This window comes from Phodopus roborovskii, unplaced genomic scaffold, assembly GCF_943737965.1.
Source record: "Phodopus roborovskii unplaced genomic scaffold, PHOROB, whole genome shotgun sequence".
NCBI classification, from domain to species: domain Eukaryota; kingdom Metazoa; phylum Chordata; class Mammalia; order Rodentia; family Cricetidae; genus Phodopus; species Phodopus roborovskii.
Genome location: NW_026125278.1, coordinates 2,170,021 through 2,186,784, shown reverse-complemented (window position 1 = coordinate 2,186,784; position 16,764 = coordinate 2,170,021). Strand labels below are relative to the sequence as shown.

The 16,764-nt window shown below is 40.3% G+C and overlaps 1 protein-coding gene across 3 annotated transcripts in view; it reads right to left on the bottom strand.

The window, feature by feature from the left end:
- Nucleotides 1-16,764, bottom strand: part of LOC127229429 (guanylate-binding protein 1-like) — a 109,312-nt gene that overhangs the window by 27,808 nt on the left and 64,740 nt on the right. The window contains exons 1-3 of one of the 3 annotated variants that reach the window (XM_051194556.1): nt 14,431-14,480; nt 3,630-3,685; nt 2,106-2,305 (exon numbers count right to left, since the gene is read on the bottom strand). The exons of 1 other annotated variant lie outside the window; for it this stretch is intronic. In XM_051194556.1, coding sequence (XP_051050513.1) covers nt 2,106-2,292 — 187 coding nt within the window. In that variant the 5' untranslated portion in view covers nt 2,293-2,305; nt 3,630-3,685; nt 14,431-14,480. Of the gene's footprint in view, nt 1-2,105; nt 2,306-3,629; nt 3,705-14,430; nt 14,481-16,764 lie in introns of those variants that run through there. One more of the 3 variants, XM_051194558.1, reaches the window with a different exon arrangement.

The window sequence follows — 16,764 nt, the reverse complement described above, 5'->3', positions numbered from 1 at the left end:
ACAGAGCTAACTGAAACCAAACTACTATTATCTTGCAACTGGAGAAATAGCAAAAATCATAATAGCAAAAATTTGAAAATATCCCACAGTTATCATTACAAATTTTATCCAGCAAACTAGAAGAATTTCATAATGCAAATATATGAAATGCCATATATGAAAATCCATGTCAATATTATACTCAACAGTAGAAGCTAAAAAGGTTTCATATAAAATCATAAAAGAGAAAAATGTGCCCAGTTTGGACACTGGTGTCCAATACAGTACTTGAAGTGTGATTCAAAGTAATCAGGAAAAAACAGAAATAGCTGGCAGCCAAATTGGAAAGGAAGAGTAAGATTATCTTTGTAACAGATGGTATGATCTTATATGTTAAAACCTTTAAATTTCCCACAGAATAATGCAGAAGAATATCAGTTAAACCAGTATAGCTACAGCACACAAAATTATTACTGTGATTTCTATGATTAGTTCCTTTTCTACACACCAATAATGAATAGCTGAATAATAATGAATGGAAAATTAAGTAATCCCACCTATAATTCCATCTAAAGAATAAACTAATCTGGAATACACTTCATCTACAAGCTGACAAATCTACAAAGGAAAACACACACAATTATTTAAAAAATATTGCAGAAGACACAAACAATTACATGTTCCATGTTTAAAGCTTGAAGAAAACACTATTTTTAAAATACCAGTACTACATGAAATGAATGTTCATTCTCTTTTTTGACAAAGTCCTTGCTTGGTTATCAGAGCTGTGCTTGAACTAGATGATTCAAGTGATCTTCCCATCTCAGCTTCCTGAGTGCTGGGATTTCTGCTGCACACCAAAGTCCTCACACCCTTCATATTTTAGGTGTCAAATCCACGGAAACAGATTATAGAAAAGTGATGGGAAATGGGGGAATGGATTGTGGCATGAATAATAAAACCTGGAAAAAGATATTAGGGTTGAAGCTGAAGATCAGAGAAGCAAAGTGCCATCCATTAGAGAGATCTAACCTGTACTAATGCTCAGACAGAAGGGTGATTCACCGAACCTCAGACTGCTCCAGACTGCACCACTCCTCAGATTCATGCAAATAGCCTTGAGCTCCTGTCTCCTCTGGCCATATATTCATTCCTCTCTACTTCTGGGCTTAAAGGTTTGGGATCCCAAGTGCTGGGATAACCTATATGTGAGCTCTGTTTCTCTTTTAGACAGATTCAGTCTCATGTAGACCTTTGTGAACTTGATCTAACAGATCCCTCTGCCTCTCTCTCCTGAGTCCTGGGATTAAAGGTGTGTGCCACAACTTCCTGGCCTCTAGTAGCTTAACTCTGCACTCTGATCTTCAGGTGAGCTTTATTTGTTAAAACACAAACAAAATTGTCACTACAACAGTAAATTATTGTATGATGGGTACTTAGTTTGTGTTGGGAAAATATAATAAATGTATAAGTGAGATAATGTGATGATTGTATGATAATGTGAATTTTTTAATGATCTGAAACTGCAGTTTACATGGCTAGAAGAGTTAATTTTATTTATGTTATGTCTATAAATGACAATTTAATCTGAAACATTTTAAAACGTTAAAGATCCAAGAATACTCACTGTTACCTCATGAGCTTATTAATTAAAACATCATCACCAGTGTGTGTGTGTGTGTGTGTGTGTGTGTGTGTGTGTGTGTGTGTCTGATGAGTGTTTGGGTATGTGTATGTCATATCATGTGTGTGGACGTCAGAGGACAGTTCTGTAGATTTGGTTCTCTCTTTCTACTTCTTGGGTGTTGGATCCAGGTTGCCTCATGCAGCAAGGGCCTCTTCTTGGCCCAGCCTTCACTTTTCACTGACTGTCCTACAGATTAATATGTAATTTAATTACTCTTATTAATGCTTTCTCCCTTTCTGATTTTAAAATGGAATGGAAGATCCTAAAGAGTGATATGGAACTGACTGACTTCCTGAAATAGGATAAAGATTAAAAAGCCCAACTTTGAGTAGGAAATTAGGTCTCAGAATCCATCTCCTCTAACTATCCTCCTCACAACCCAGGCTCAAAGTGTGGCTGAACAGAGGGTACTCAGCCAGATATTGCTGGTGGCACTCACCGGTTTTCTTTCCGGCCAGCCTGTTCATCAGGTAGGATTTGCCAGTGCGGTAGAGCCCCACGATGGCCACCACCGCCACCGGCTGTGTGATGGCCGACAGGATCTCCAGGGCCTCATGGTTAGGCTTCAGTTGTCCTTTCACATTCTCAATGAGACACAGGGGCCCGGGCATATGGACCGTGTCCATTGGGGTTCCTTGTCTTTGAGGGAAGAGGAGGAATTAATTAGAAATTCCTTCTCTTTTCAGAAGGTTGAGGGCCACACAGCCTCCCAGCACTAACAGAAGTTGTACTGTATTGTCAAATAGGCAAGGAAGGAAAAAACTTTTTAGAGAGTTATGAAAATATTATCTAAAAAGTTGAACATAAATGGTAGTAATAATGAATTTTCAAAATTCAACTACTAGCAACTCAAATCTTCTTTCTAAGTTATCATGGGGGAATATTTCTTTTGGATTCTAGTTTCAAAATTTATGCTAGATATTGACTAGGAAAGATAATTTGTAAGTTTTTAAATTTTTTTTAAGATAATTGCATTAAATTTCCCTTTCCCTTCCTTTCCTCAAAATCCTCCCATATAACTTCCACATACAGTGTCATTCAAATCCATGGCTTCTTTTTTGCATATATATATATATATATACATATACATACATACATACATATAAATATATATACCTAAATATAACCTGTTCAGTCTACATAATGTTACTTATAGCAATGTTTTCAAAGCTCAGCTCTAAAGATGCTCAGTGTTGAACAAGACTATCTGAGCCCAGCCTCCAGGATCTATTGTTGGCAGGAGAACATTGACTCTTACAAGTTCTCCTCTGGTTTATAAACATGCTCCATGACATGTTGCACAACCCTCACACAAAGATACACAAAGTAGTAAATAGATAAGCAAAAAAATTAAAAGCTCCTTAAAAATAGAACTTCTATAAATTAGCATTAGGTGAATTTATTTTTATTTAGACTACATGCAAGAAATTCAATATGGATTTATCAGCGCATGAATTCTTTCAATGAGTGAAAACTGTAGTGGATAAATGTACCATTTTCTTCATGTTTGCACCAGGATAATTATCTGCACAGATGTTTAGTATCTGCCCCTCCCTCTGGCTCTTAGTACTGTTTCGATGGATTGATCACTGCAGGAATGCTGCTGCTCCAGGAATGAAATCAGTGTAATTTACTTGAGCATGTTTGTCATCCTGGACTAGAAACTCTTTCAAGAGCATGGTGAGTATGAAGGAGGGTCCCAGGAAGAAGAATACACGCCAATGAACCCTGTACAAAAGCCTGGCTGGCTGACAGGAACTTCAGAGACTGTGGAGCTGGGATGTTGAAGGCTCAGACCCAGGATCATATTTATTGTTCTCTTCTGTGTTTGACCCAAGATCCTCCTATCAGGTTCGATATTTTTTTGGAATGTACAGTGTCCTTACTTCCACCACCCAAAGGTTGAGAAAGTTGCCAGAGAGCAGCCGAGGCCTGTTTCACTTATGTGTTCTAAGTCACCTACCTGAAGCTTCTGGAAGTGTGTTTGAAAATGTCTTCATCTATGATTTTTCTTCTATTCTGTAATACAGTTTTATGAAACTGTTAGATTGTTGGAACCTAGTATTTGTGGTAACCTTTATCTGTGTCCTTGCAAATCTTTAGAGTTCACTGCTAACAACTCTAAATTTATCATGAGAGAATTTCCTTTTGGATTCCAATTTTAGAATTTGTTCTAGACATTGAATGGGAGTATTCAATGCCACAATATTAAGTACCAAAATAATAAATTATTCCTTTATCTGTTAAAAGTAAGAGCTGGGAATTTTTGTTTGTTTGTTTTGTTCAGCTAAGGTGTTATGTGGCAGAACAGTGCTCTGAAACTTCACTAGTTACATAGTAAGGTAACCTAAACGGAGGGAGGGGTTCTGTGTGCAACATTTTAAAATACCACAGGAAGCTCAAAACGACAGTGACAAGAAGACTAAAAATCAGGGAGCAGTTCAAGAAAAATAAGAGTTGTTGAAAGAAAATGGCTGTTTCCTGTGGCCCATTTTTTAGGCTTCCTGTTTTATTTTTATTGTTTGGTAGAAGAAAGAAAGGAGGAATGGGGAGAGCAGAGGCGTAGAGGATGCACAGGTAAGAGTTAACAATGGAGAGAGAAAATTGATGAATGAAGCAGGTCCTGGCCAGGAACTCATGGGAAGGGCTTCTAGGAACAACTTCCTGAAGGTCTGATTGGGTGGGGGTCAGGTAAACCGAGACACCGCCCCTAGTCCTGCACTGCATGGGGTTCTGTAGAGGAAGCCTTTTAAGGAAACACAACTCTGAATCCTACAAGTGAGAGGTAAGGAGTGGGTTCTAGGAATGAGAGAGGCTGCCCAGTGAGAGAGGAAATCCACTGAGAAGCCAAGTTCAGGTATGTGGTAGAAAGCATGTCATCCTGGCCTTCATCGTTTCTTCTGGGTTCCAACGTTTCCTTTCTATGTCCACAGTGTCAGTGGCTGTTAGCCCTGCATCATTTATTGTTTTATATTAGTTTTTTCACCTCTCCTCTTCATGGACACGGTGCTCGTGTAGCCTTTTCAGTCGCAGTAGGAGCAGGACAGAGCAAGTACTGTCAGTGTCCATGGTGGTTTAATAGTGTTCCCATTCAATAGGGACAACGTGAACATAGAGAAGAAAGTGCATAGTCTCAGGGTTTCCAGCTGTATTCAAGCTAGACACTGGAATGTAGGTGTTATTGAAAAATTAAAAATTAGGGCTTATGGCAAGAAGGGAAAACTAGGGAGAATCAGAATTTCTGCCAGTAGACAACTCCTGACTACAGAGTACAGAGCCCACATGCTGTTCTCAGGAGATAAAGAAAAAAAGAAAGAAAAACCCCCTAACCTTGCAGGTGTGCTAATCAATCTTGCATCCATGATGACCTTGTAAAGAAACTTTGTAGTCTACGAAATGTCTGTGACCTTGGAAACCTTGTGAACTGAGACTAGTGGTCTCCAGTCATCAAGCCTCCCTTTCCCTTTACCCATCACAATTGTAAGCAGGCGCCTTACTCTTCTGATAGAGTGAGGTCCCAGCAGGTTCAGTTCTCAGCAATAAAACCCTTGTGCTTTTGCAGTCAGGAGTCACACTTCCTTGGAGGTTGAAACCTGTAGGCACAACATTTGCGGGCTTGATAGGATTTTCCCCCAACCTCCCAGGACTCCTGACACCGAAAAGTTGAGCTCCTGGCCAGGGTGAGTGTTCTGTCTGTCTGTTATTCTGCTTAACTGTCTATCTGAAAAAAAGGTTTTCTTTCTGGTGCAGCAGTGGACATCTAAATCTGTACACAGGTTAATTACATCCCAGTGGACTCAGTAAAGGAGTCAGTCCTGGAGAATTTGGGGAAAGCCTCAAATTCTCATCTGGGCAGGTATCCAGGAGAGGGTTGGATCAACCTGCCATCAGAGGGTGAAGACGAGGTTGAGGACTGAGTCACCCTACTGGAGAGGCCACCTCCCATCTGCATTGTGTTTAGCATTATAGGCTCCCGTGGAAATGGGGTAGTTGGGCAGTCTGAATCTGGGAAAACCTAATGTATGTAAATCTCTGTGTTAGGCCCTCTGTCTTTGATGTTTATTTATGTGATGTATTTTTCTGTTGTCTCTCCCCTATAGAGATACCCCAGACAAAAGTTAACACAGGACAGACTCCTTCCTCCCCTGTGTAAAAACAAAAATTACTGCTGCAGTGGCTGCCAGGCCGGGAAGTTATAGCCTGGTGGCAATGCAGAACACCAGGGTGAACAGAACCTGGCTCCTCCCAAGCCATGCTCAGCCCCGAGCCCTGCAGGGTGGCCTAGGGCTGTGGTACATTGGGCCAGCTAGTGGGCATTTGGAGTGGAGAGGAATTCTGAATCACTAGTGGATAATGGCAGAAGCTGCCCCCATCCCTTCCCTCCTCCTTGCAGATGGCAGCACAGGTAATAGGGGTGGGGGGAACGAGGAGACGACTTTGGTAAAGATTTTTGTCAACTAAAACAATAAAACTACAGAAACCCACAGAGACAGCTGACCTGAACAAGGAGGAGCTAACGGGCCCCCAGACTGATAGCTGGGAATCCATCATGGACTGACTCAGGCCCCCCTGAATATGGGTCTCAGTTAGAAGGCCTGGGCAGTCTAAGGGACCTCAGACAGTAGAACCAGGATGTATCCCTGGTGCACAAAAGGACTTTGGGAGCACATTCTCCATGGAGTGATACTCCCTTAACCAAGAGGCAGGGGGGTGGGGGGACTAATCCCTACTACAAATGACTTCACAGATTTTGTTGATCCCTCCTGGAAGACATCCCCCTCCCTGTGGAGTTGGGGGTGGGTGGGTGGAATGGAGGGTGGTTGGGGGGGCATGGGAAAGAGGGAGGAAGTGCAGGAGGGAGGTACAGAGAGGAAACTGTGATCGATATGTAAAATAAGAAAAAAAATAAAAAAACAAAAATAAGACTAACAAAACAGATGGAAAGGGGAGATTTTTCTGGAATGGGGATGTCTGAGGAAATCAGAAAAAAAAAAAGACTAAAAATAATATAGAAAGTTATAGAGGGCCCACTGTCCCACCACTCTGGTTGAGCACTGGCACAGAAGGCGGATCCAACAATCCTGCCACCTTCTGAGCTCACTAGACCTGCCTATCCATGCGGGACCACCCTGAATCCCCACCTGCCTGATCTCTGACCCCCACTGCTGGTCCTTTGCTGGAGTTCTGGACCCCTCCCAAGATCAGCCTATCCCCCCCACCCCCCGCTACCATCCTGAGTTCCTGCCTGCTGGATCTTTGACCCCCTTCTCCAGGCCTCTGCTAGAGCCTGATCTTTGACCACCATCACCAGACCTCTGCCTGAGGAGAGACCTCCTAGAGAGCTTGGACCACCCAGAGCTATAGACATCAAACTTCTGACCCACCTAACCTCACCTGGGAAGTACCAGAGAGAGAGAGAGAGAGAGAGAGAGAGAGAGAGAGAGAGAGAGAGAGAGAGAGACCCCACCTGCATACTGGAAAAAGCTATGAGAAGACAACAATACAAGAAAACACCTAACAATAGAAAGACAAGCATGACTCCACCAGAATCTAGGGACTCTACACCAACTAGACTTGAACACTCCAAAGCAGATGAAGCAGAAGAGAACGACTTAAAATAAAATCTTCATAAAAATGATAGACACCTTCAAAGACGATGTGAGAAAATCCCTGAAAGAAAAAGAAACAAACAAACAAAACATTGGAAGAAATGAACAAATCTCTTAAAGAAAGTACAGAAAGCCAAGAAAAAAAAAACAAATAAACAGGTGAAGGAAACAGTTCAAGACTTGAAAACTGAAATATAGACAATAAAGAAAACACAAACTAAATGAATGCTGGAAATAGAAAAACTACAGACACAAGCATAACCAACAGACTAAAAGAGATGGAAGAGAGAATCTCAGGCGTTGAAGATAAATTAGAGGAAATAGATTCATCGATCAAAGTAAATCTTAAATCCAACAAATCCTTAATACAAAATATCCAGGAAATATGGGACACCATGAAAAGGCCAAACCTAAGACTAATAGGCATAGAGGAAGGTGAAGAAGCCCAGCTCAAAGGTGTAGAAAACATATTCAATAAAATCATTGAAGAAAAGTTTCCCAATCTGAAGAAGGACATGCCCATGAAAGTCCAAGAAGCATACTGAACACCAAATAGACTGGACCAAAGAAAAAAGACCCCTTGACACATAATAATCAAAACACCTAACATACAGAATAAAGGAAGAATATTAAGAGCAGTGAAGAAAAAAGGCCAGGTAACATATAAAGGCAGAGCTATCAAAATTACATCTGACTTCTCCATGGAAACTCTCAAGGCCACAAGGTCCTGGATAGATATTCTACAAGTACTAAGAGACCATGGATGCCAGCCCAGGATACTATACCCAGCAAAACTCTAAATCACTATAGACAGAGAAAACAAGATAATTTAATGACAAAGCCAGAATTTCACAATCTACAAATCCAGCCCTACAGAAAGTTCTGGAAAGAAAACTGCAACCTAAGGAAGTTAACACTTACAAAGACATAGACAATAGATAATCCCACTTCACCCAAACCCAAGGGTAAAGAAGGGAAAATATATTTACAATACCACTGTTAACAACAAATCTAAAACAAACAAGCATTAACAAACAATGGTCCTTACTCTCCCTCAACATTAATGGTCTTAAGTTGCCTATAGAAAGACACAGGCAAACAGAATGGATACAAAGACAGAATCCATCCTTCTGCTGCATACAAGAAACACATCTAAGCTTCAAAGACAGACATTACTTTAGGGTAAAGGGTTGGGAAAAGATCTTCCAATCAAATGGACCCAAGTAGAAAGCAGATGTGGCTGTCCTAATATCTAACAAGTGAGACTTCAAACCGAAATCAATCAAAAGAGATGAAGACCGTCTTTTCGTATTCATCACAGGAGAAATCCATCAGCACAAAGTCTCAATTCTAATTTCTAATGAAATAGAAGCAGTCATCAAAAGCCTTCCAAAAAAAAAAAAAAAAAACCAGGGCCAGATGGCTTCAGTGCAGAATTCTACCAGAAATTCAAGGAAGAGCTAATACCAATACTCCTCAAATTGTTCCAACAATAGAAACAGAAGGTTCATTACCAAACTTTTTATGAGGCCACAATCACCTTGGTACTCAAGCCACACAAAGACACAACTAAGAAAGAAAACTACAGACCAATATCCCTCATGAACATTGATGCAAAAATACTCAATAAAAATACTGGCAAACCGAATCCAATAATATATCAGAGAAATCACCCACCATCACCAAGCTTCATCACTGGGTTGCAGAGATGGTTTAACATCTGAAAATCTATCAAAATGATCCACCATATAAACAAACTGAAAAAGAAAAACCACATGATCATCTCCCTAGATGCTGAAAAATCCTTTGACAAAATTTAACACCCTTTCATGATAAAGTTCTTGGAGAGATCACAGATAACAGGAACATACCTAAACATAATAAAAGCAATATACAGAAAACCAAGAGCAAACATGAAACTGAATGGAGAGAAGCTTAAGGAGATTCCTCTAAAATCAGGAACAAGACAAGGCTGCCCTCTCTTTTCATATCTCTTCAATATTTTCTTGAAGTTCTAGCTAAAGCAATAAGAAAACATAAGGAGGTCAAGGGGATACAAATTGGAAAGGAAGAAGTCAAACTTTCTCTATTTGCAGATGATATGATAGTTTCCATATGTGATAAGCGACCCAAAAAAAATCTACCTGTCAGGAACTAGCAGTCTGCTGACCCCTCCCCCAACGATGGGTGGGAAGCTCATGGCAATGTCATTGCTACATCAGTCTTACCTGGCTGCTCAAGCTTTATCTGGTGGCCAGAGGACTCAGTTATGCATGTGCAAGTCCCCCCTTTTAAAGCAAGTGTCCCACACCACACTCTCTCTCTCCCTGCTTTCTGTTGGCCACCAGCTACCCCCCCTTTCTCTCACTTCCCTCAATAAACTCCATGTGGACACTGAGTCTCGTGTTTGTGTTTTATAGGCATTAAGAACAACACTACCAGGGAACTGTAACAGCTCTTAATCACCTTTAGCAAACTAGCAGGATACAAGATAAACTCAAAAAAATCAGTAGCCCTACTTTACTTAAACGACAAAGGGGCTGAGAAAGAAGTCAGAGAAACATCACCCTTTACAATAGTCACAAACAACATAAAGTATCTTGGGGTAACTTTTACTAAGCAAGTGAAAGACCTATATAATAAGAACTTTGTGACGTTAAAGAAAGAAATGAAAGAATATACCAGAAAATAGAAATATCTCCCATGCTCTTGGATAGGTAGGATAAACATAGTAAAAATGGCAATCTTGCCAAAAGCAATCTACAGATCCAATGCAATCCCAATTAAAATCCCACCACAATTCTTCACTGACCTTGAAAGGATAATAATCAAATTTATATGGAAAAACAAAAGACCCAGGATAGCCCAAACAACCCTGTACAATAAAGGAACATCAGGAGGCACCACCATCCCTAACTTTAAGCTCTACAACAGAGCTATAGTTCTGAAAACAACCTAGTATTGGCATAAAAATGGACAAGTACACCAATGGAATTGAATTAAAAATCCTGATAATTAACCCACATACCTTTGAACACCTGATATTTGACAAAACAGCTGAAAGTATACAATGGGAGGAGGAAAGCATTTTCTACAAATGGTGCTGGCACAACTGGATGATGGTGTGTAGAAGACTGCAGTAGACCCATGTCTAACTCAAGTCCAAATGGATCAAAGACCTCAACATAAATCCAGCCACACTGAACCTCTTAGAAGAGAAAGTGGGAGGTACCCTTGAACAAATTGGTACAGGATACTGCTTCCTGAACATAACTCCAGAAGCACAGTCTCTGAGATCGACAATTAATAAATGGGACCTCCTCAAACTGAGAAGCTTCTGGAAGGCAAAGGACACAGTTACTAGACCAAATGGCAACCAATAGACTGGTAAAAGATCTTCACCAGTACTATATCTGACAGAGGCCTGATTTCCAAAATATACAAAGAGCTCAAAAAACTAGTCAACAGAACACCAAACAACCCTATTAAAAATGGAGTATAGAACTGAAGAGAGAATCCTCAATAGAGGAAATGAAAAAGGCTGAAAGACACTTAAGAAAGTGCTCAATATCTTTAGCTATCAGGGTAATGCAAATCAAAACAACTTTGAAATACCATCTTGCCAGAATGGCTAAAATTAGAAACATCAATGACAACTTATGCTTGAGAGGATGTGGAGAAAGGGGAACACTCTTCCACTGCTGGTGGGAGTGCAAACTCATACAGCCATTTTGGAGATCAGTATGGCAGTTCCTCAGGAAAATGGGAATCAGTCTACCACAGGACCCAGCAATCCCCCTCTTAGGCATATACCAAATGATCCACAACCATGCAACAAAGATATGTGCTCAACTATGTTCCTAGCAGTATTATTTGTAATAGCAAGAACCTGGAAGCAACCTAGATGCCTTTTAACTGAAGAATGGATAAAGAAGATGTGGTATATTTATACAGTGGAATACTACTCTGCGGGAAAAAAAACAATGGAATCTTGAAGTTCACAAGCAAGTGGATGGAACTTGAAGAAACCATCCTGAATGAGGTAACCCATTCACAAAAAGAGGAACATGGTATGTACTCGCTCATATATAGGTTTTAGACCTAGAGCAAGGGATCACCAGCCTGTAATTCACACCACCAGAGTAACTAGCAACTAGGATACAAGGAGGATTCTAAGAGATTCATATAAGGTCCCTCACAGAAGGGACAATGGTCAAGATCTGCAGAACATATGGGGAGTGGGGGGGGCAGTAAGTGGAGAGGGAACTAGGAGAAAGAGAAGGAGGAAAGTACGTGGGACTAGAAAGATTGAGTCAGGTGAGGAATAGACAAGAGGAGAGAGAGAGAGAGAGAGAGAGAGAGAGAGAGAGAGAGAGAGAGAGAGAGAGAGAGAGAGAGAGAGAGAGAGAGGAGGGAGCCATTATAGGTTTGAAGAGAAAACTGAACCTAGAGAAATGTCCAGAGACCTACAAGACTGACCCCAACTAACAATTTGAGCAACAGTGGGAAGGCTACCATAATTGCCCTTCCCTGATAATGAGATCATTGACTAACTTATCCACCATCATGGAGCCCTCATCTAGTAGCTGATGGAACCAAAAGCAAACACCCACAACTAGACACTAAACCGGACTGGAATCCAGATGCAGAGGGGAGGACAAGACCAGACTGCAGATATACACAGAGACAGCTGACCTGAACAAGGAGGAGCTAATGGACCCCCAAACTGATAGCTGGGAATCCAGCATAGGACTGACTCAGGCCCCCCCTAAACATTGGGTCTCAGCTAGAAGGACTGAGCAATCTAAGGGACCTCAGACAGTGGAACCAGGATGTAGTCCTGGTGCACAAAAGAACTTTGGGGACACATTCCCCATGGAGGGATACTCCCTTAACCTAGAGACAGGAGAGAAGGCATAGTCCCTACTCCAAATGAGTTGACAGATGCTGATGACCCCTTATTGAGGGCTTCACGTTACATGTGGAGTGGGTGTGGGTGGGAGGGGAGGGGAGTTGGTGGGCATGAGAGGATGGGAGAGAGGGGAACAGGGAGGGAGGGAGGGAGAGAGAGGGCACTGGAATCGATATGTAAAATAAAGATGAAAAAATAAATTATATTTAAGAAAAGTTATAGAGGTCAAAGGAAAATCATAAAATGGTCAGAGAGGATGTAAACTGTTTGCTGTGGGCTCTCATATCTGCAAATACTAAATTCAAAATGAATATTTGGGTTAAAAAATTTGTTCATACAAAGTTAATTCTGTTTAAATGTTCTGTTTATTAACAAATTATATGTACTTATTAAAAGTTCTATCTGTGTTTTCTGGTATAAACATAAGGTTTGTTACAAACATAGAGCTAAAACAAAAAAAAGTTTAAATATTTTTGCTCTCTACTGCTAATAGCAGCCAGTCATTTATGGACATAGCTCAAAATTTATATCTTGTCATTAAATTCAGATAACACTCTTTTATAGTTTTATAGTTATATGTTAAAAATTAAAACTAGTTAAAAGGGTAAAATTAGTAACACTGGGTATTGATAACATAAATTTAATAGTAATCTAGGTGATAATAGTTTTAAAGGCATACAGGGTGCTTTATTTTTGATATTACAATCATTAAAATTTTTTAAATTGTGTTTAAAAACAGGTTTCAAAATGTTTAAATTTATAAGGTTACAGGATATCTGTGCTTATATTATATTGTTAATGTTTGTACTTAAGTCAAAGGGCTAAATTTTAAGATCAGAGCCATAAGCTCCATATACTAACCAAAAGGTGAGGTGCTCATGTTCTTTTCTTATGATACAGTAAGGCAATGCATCTTTGATTTTGCTAAATTTGGTAAGCTTAAACTATTTAGACAGACTGAGTCACATAGATGTTTCATGTTTCCCTAAAAGGATCTTCAATTTAAAATCATTATTTTTAAAGCTAAACCTGACAGTGTAAAGTTCTAGTTTTATAAAAATCTGTTTATAAAAAGTTAAGAAATGCAAGTTACTAGCCATCCGTATAAATAAACTGTTGGTTATAATTAATCTAAGTACTAATGCTAAATACTGAGGATAACCCTTACTCAATTGGCTGTATGTGTTTTCAAAGATTAAGCTTAAAACAAGTAACTGAAAACAAAGTCGTCTATTCAGATCTACCTAGGCAGACTTCTGATACTACAGAGATCTGTAAAATATGGCATTGAAAATGTTAACTAAAAAGCTTATAATATCAGATAAAGAATCTCAGATCCCAGCAATGACCCAAGGTCTCTAAAGAAGATTATGGGGCACCACAGATTGTGATGACGTTGACCAGTGAGCGAGATGCTCAAATGCAGTGCCTGCTGCCAGGCTCAGACTGTGGACAGGCTGCAGGGTACTGGAAAATTGATTGTACCACCTTTGCCTAGAAAAAATAAAGTCAGTCTTTTCCATGTCCCTCTTCCACAGAAAACAAAACAAAACAAAAACAAAACCCTCCCAGACGTAGGCGACAAGATCGACTAACCTGTACCTCAAAACCCACCAGAAGTCTTTTAACTACCAGAGACCCAAGATTGGGCCTTTAAGGTCCATAGAAAAAGTGGGGAATATGATGGAAAATTTAACAATTAGGGCTTATGGCAAGAAGGGAAAACTAGGGAGAATCAGAATTTCTGCCAGTAGACAACTCCTGACTACAGAGTACAGAGCCCACATGCTGTTCTCAGGAGATAAAGAAAAAAAGAAAGAAAAACCCCCTAACCTTGCAGGTGTGCTAATCAATCTTGCATCCATGATGACTTTGTAAAGAAACTTTGTAGTCTACGAAATGTCTGTGACCTTGGAAACCTTGTGAACTGAGACTAGTGGTCTCCAGTCATCAAGCCTCCCTTTCCCTTTTCCCATCACAATTGTAAGCAGGTGCCTTACTCTTCTGATAGAGTGAGGTCCCAGCAGGTTCAATTCTCAGCAATAAAACCCTTGTGCTTTTGCAGTCAGGAGTCACTTCCTTGGAGGTTGAGGAAATCCGTCAGCACAACAGTAGGGACCTTATACCCTGATAACACTCCTGATTGCACCTTAGAAAACCTTCTCATCCCCTTCCCGACATTATAGACCCCATGTCCCCGAGCAGAACTCCCCAGAGCTGGGAAAAGAAGCCAGATTCCTTACCTGCTCTTGCTGCTCATGGCGAATGGGCTGGCTTCTTCACTAGGCTCTTATTTCCTTCTCCAAGGCTGTGAGACTTTCTCTGACTGTGTTGATCAAATGTACCACAACATCCTTAACAGTAGAGAAAAAAAATGTGAAAACGAAAGTGCTTGCTCCACAGCAGTGAAGCAACAATCATAGTTTCCAGAGCTGAGCTAGTGGGAGGGTTTGTCAGGGTTCCTCTGCCAGGGCTGTCAAACATTTGCTTGGAAGAGACCTTTGTCATCATTTACACCATTTGCTGTTTCCACAACTGTCTGTTAGATATGGGTGCTTTTCATATAGTCAGTTACCCTGAAGGTTGGGGGCCCATGTGATCACAATCACCTGAAATGAGGAGGCAGAACACTATTTTATACATCTAGTTACTAAAATAAACCCATGGCTGATTCTTCCTTTAGAACTAGTGAGGGAAAGGCTGTATTTGCTACCCTCTTAAATATCCAGAACCTTCTATCCCTCACTGCTGTCAGTCGGTTCAGTCAGGATGGGCTCTGTGCATTGCAAGGTGATCCAGACCAGTAAAGGTTAATTACTTGGATGTTTTTCTTAATGTATTTTTTTTTACAATTTTATTCAAATTCTTCTATTTTTTAAAACATTTTCGCTTCACTATTCTTGGATCTACTTCAAACTCATTTAGCTTATTTATTTATTTTTTATTTTGCAGGAAATATTTCACAAACACTTGGCAAAAATGACTAAGTCTTGTTAAAACTGTATTTTCCCAGAAAGGATACTCGAGTCAGTTCTCAATAAGGTTTGCTCTGACTGTGGTAAGAGTGGCACAAATCTGGCCTTTGAACTCTGCTTTCATTTTCTCCATCTCTGCTTGTTGGTCACAAAGGTTCTCCCAGCACCCACATGGTGACTCAGAACTGGCTGTAACGCCAGTTCCATAAGTCCTGACAAACTCTTCTGACTTCTACAGACACTACATGCATGTGTACATACATATATGCAAGTAAAATCTCATGCACACAAAACAAAAAAAAAAAAATAACTTCTGTTGAGTTCTGTTTTGAAGCAATTCTAGTCAAGTCTACCGTAGTGAACCAGTGATTGTATTGGAGTTGCTTACAAGAGTATTGATGATGGTTTTCTTACTGGAATATGTGTGGCTGAGACAAAGGCAGCTACATTACTGGGAGGTCCAGTGAACAGTCTCAATAACAATAGCTTCACAGTCCTTATCCACGTCCCTAAGGCCACTAGGCAGGCCAGCACAGTGAAGATCATCCCAGGGACACCTCTCTCCAGATCAAGAAAGTTCTTTCTCATATTTACCTAATAAATCCACACTCACACTCTTTGTCTCTGTTCTTGGGCATGAGTCACTGAAATCAAAGTCTGAAGCCGCTGGCTGAAAGTCACTAGGATGAGCATCTTCCATCACACTGTAACTCTTTTTTTTTTTTTTTTTGGCTCTGTCACCCTCAAAGAAGCCTCATCATTGTAACAAATAAATGATGGCTGTTGGGAGAAGGTGTTTGCATTTTTCTCCTGATGAGATGTGATATTTTCAGTGATGATAGGCTTGTTTCTCTGTCTTCCTCTCTCTGGCTTTTCCCTCTCTCCACCCACCATCTCTTTCACTTATAAAATCAGTGTTTAAGAGGCCATACAGGAGGTCAGACTTGAAGCAGACTTCTAATGAAAGAGACAGACACCTCTGCCTACACTCTGTCAATGAAAAGGTGTGGAGAGGCAGACAAAGCACTCTGCCAAACCACGAAATGAGTGGGTATTTTCTATCACCATCAATATAAAACCCTGAGACACAATATTTTGAGAAAATGGAGAATAGACTCCATCTAACCTCAGCTTTAAAGCCTCGACTTCTAATCCTCTCTGTCAGTTAAATTTTCCCTAAAGGGTCCTATTGTCACTCACTTCCTCTATAGCCAAGGGATCACATCAAACAAACCCTTACAAAAATGGGGCAAAATATAATTGCTGCAATATGTGAAAGTTAAAGCCAAACTACAGGGTGTCTTAATAACTAAACAGTCAAACATAGGAAAGGTTCAGTTACTGGAACTGATATAAAGTCACAAAAGAGAATATGGTTATGCCAGAGGAGTATGAATTTGAGGCCCGGTAGAACCACGTCAGGAAAGGAAGACAAAAGAAATGTGGAAACAGGAGAAAGGAAGCCTGACCGAAGCTCTGTACCAAATGAGGAGGCAGAATTTCATCACAATTGACACTTGTTTGGGCAAAAGCTGCTTGTGGGCAGAAGTTTCTGTTCCACCCAGACCCAAATAAACACACAGAGGCTTACACTAATTATAA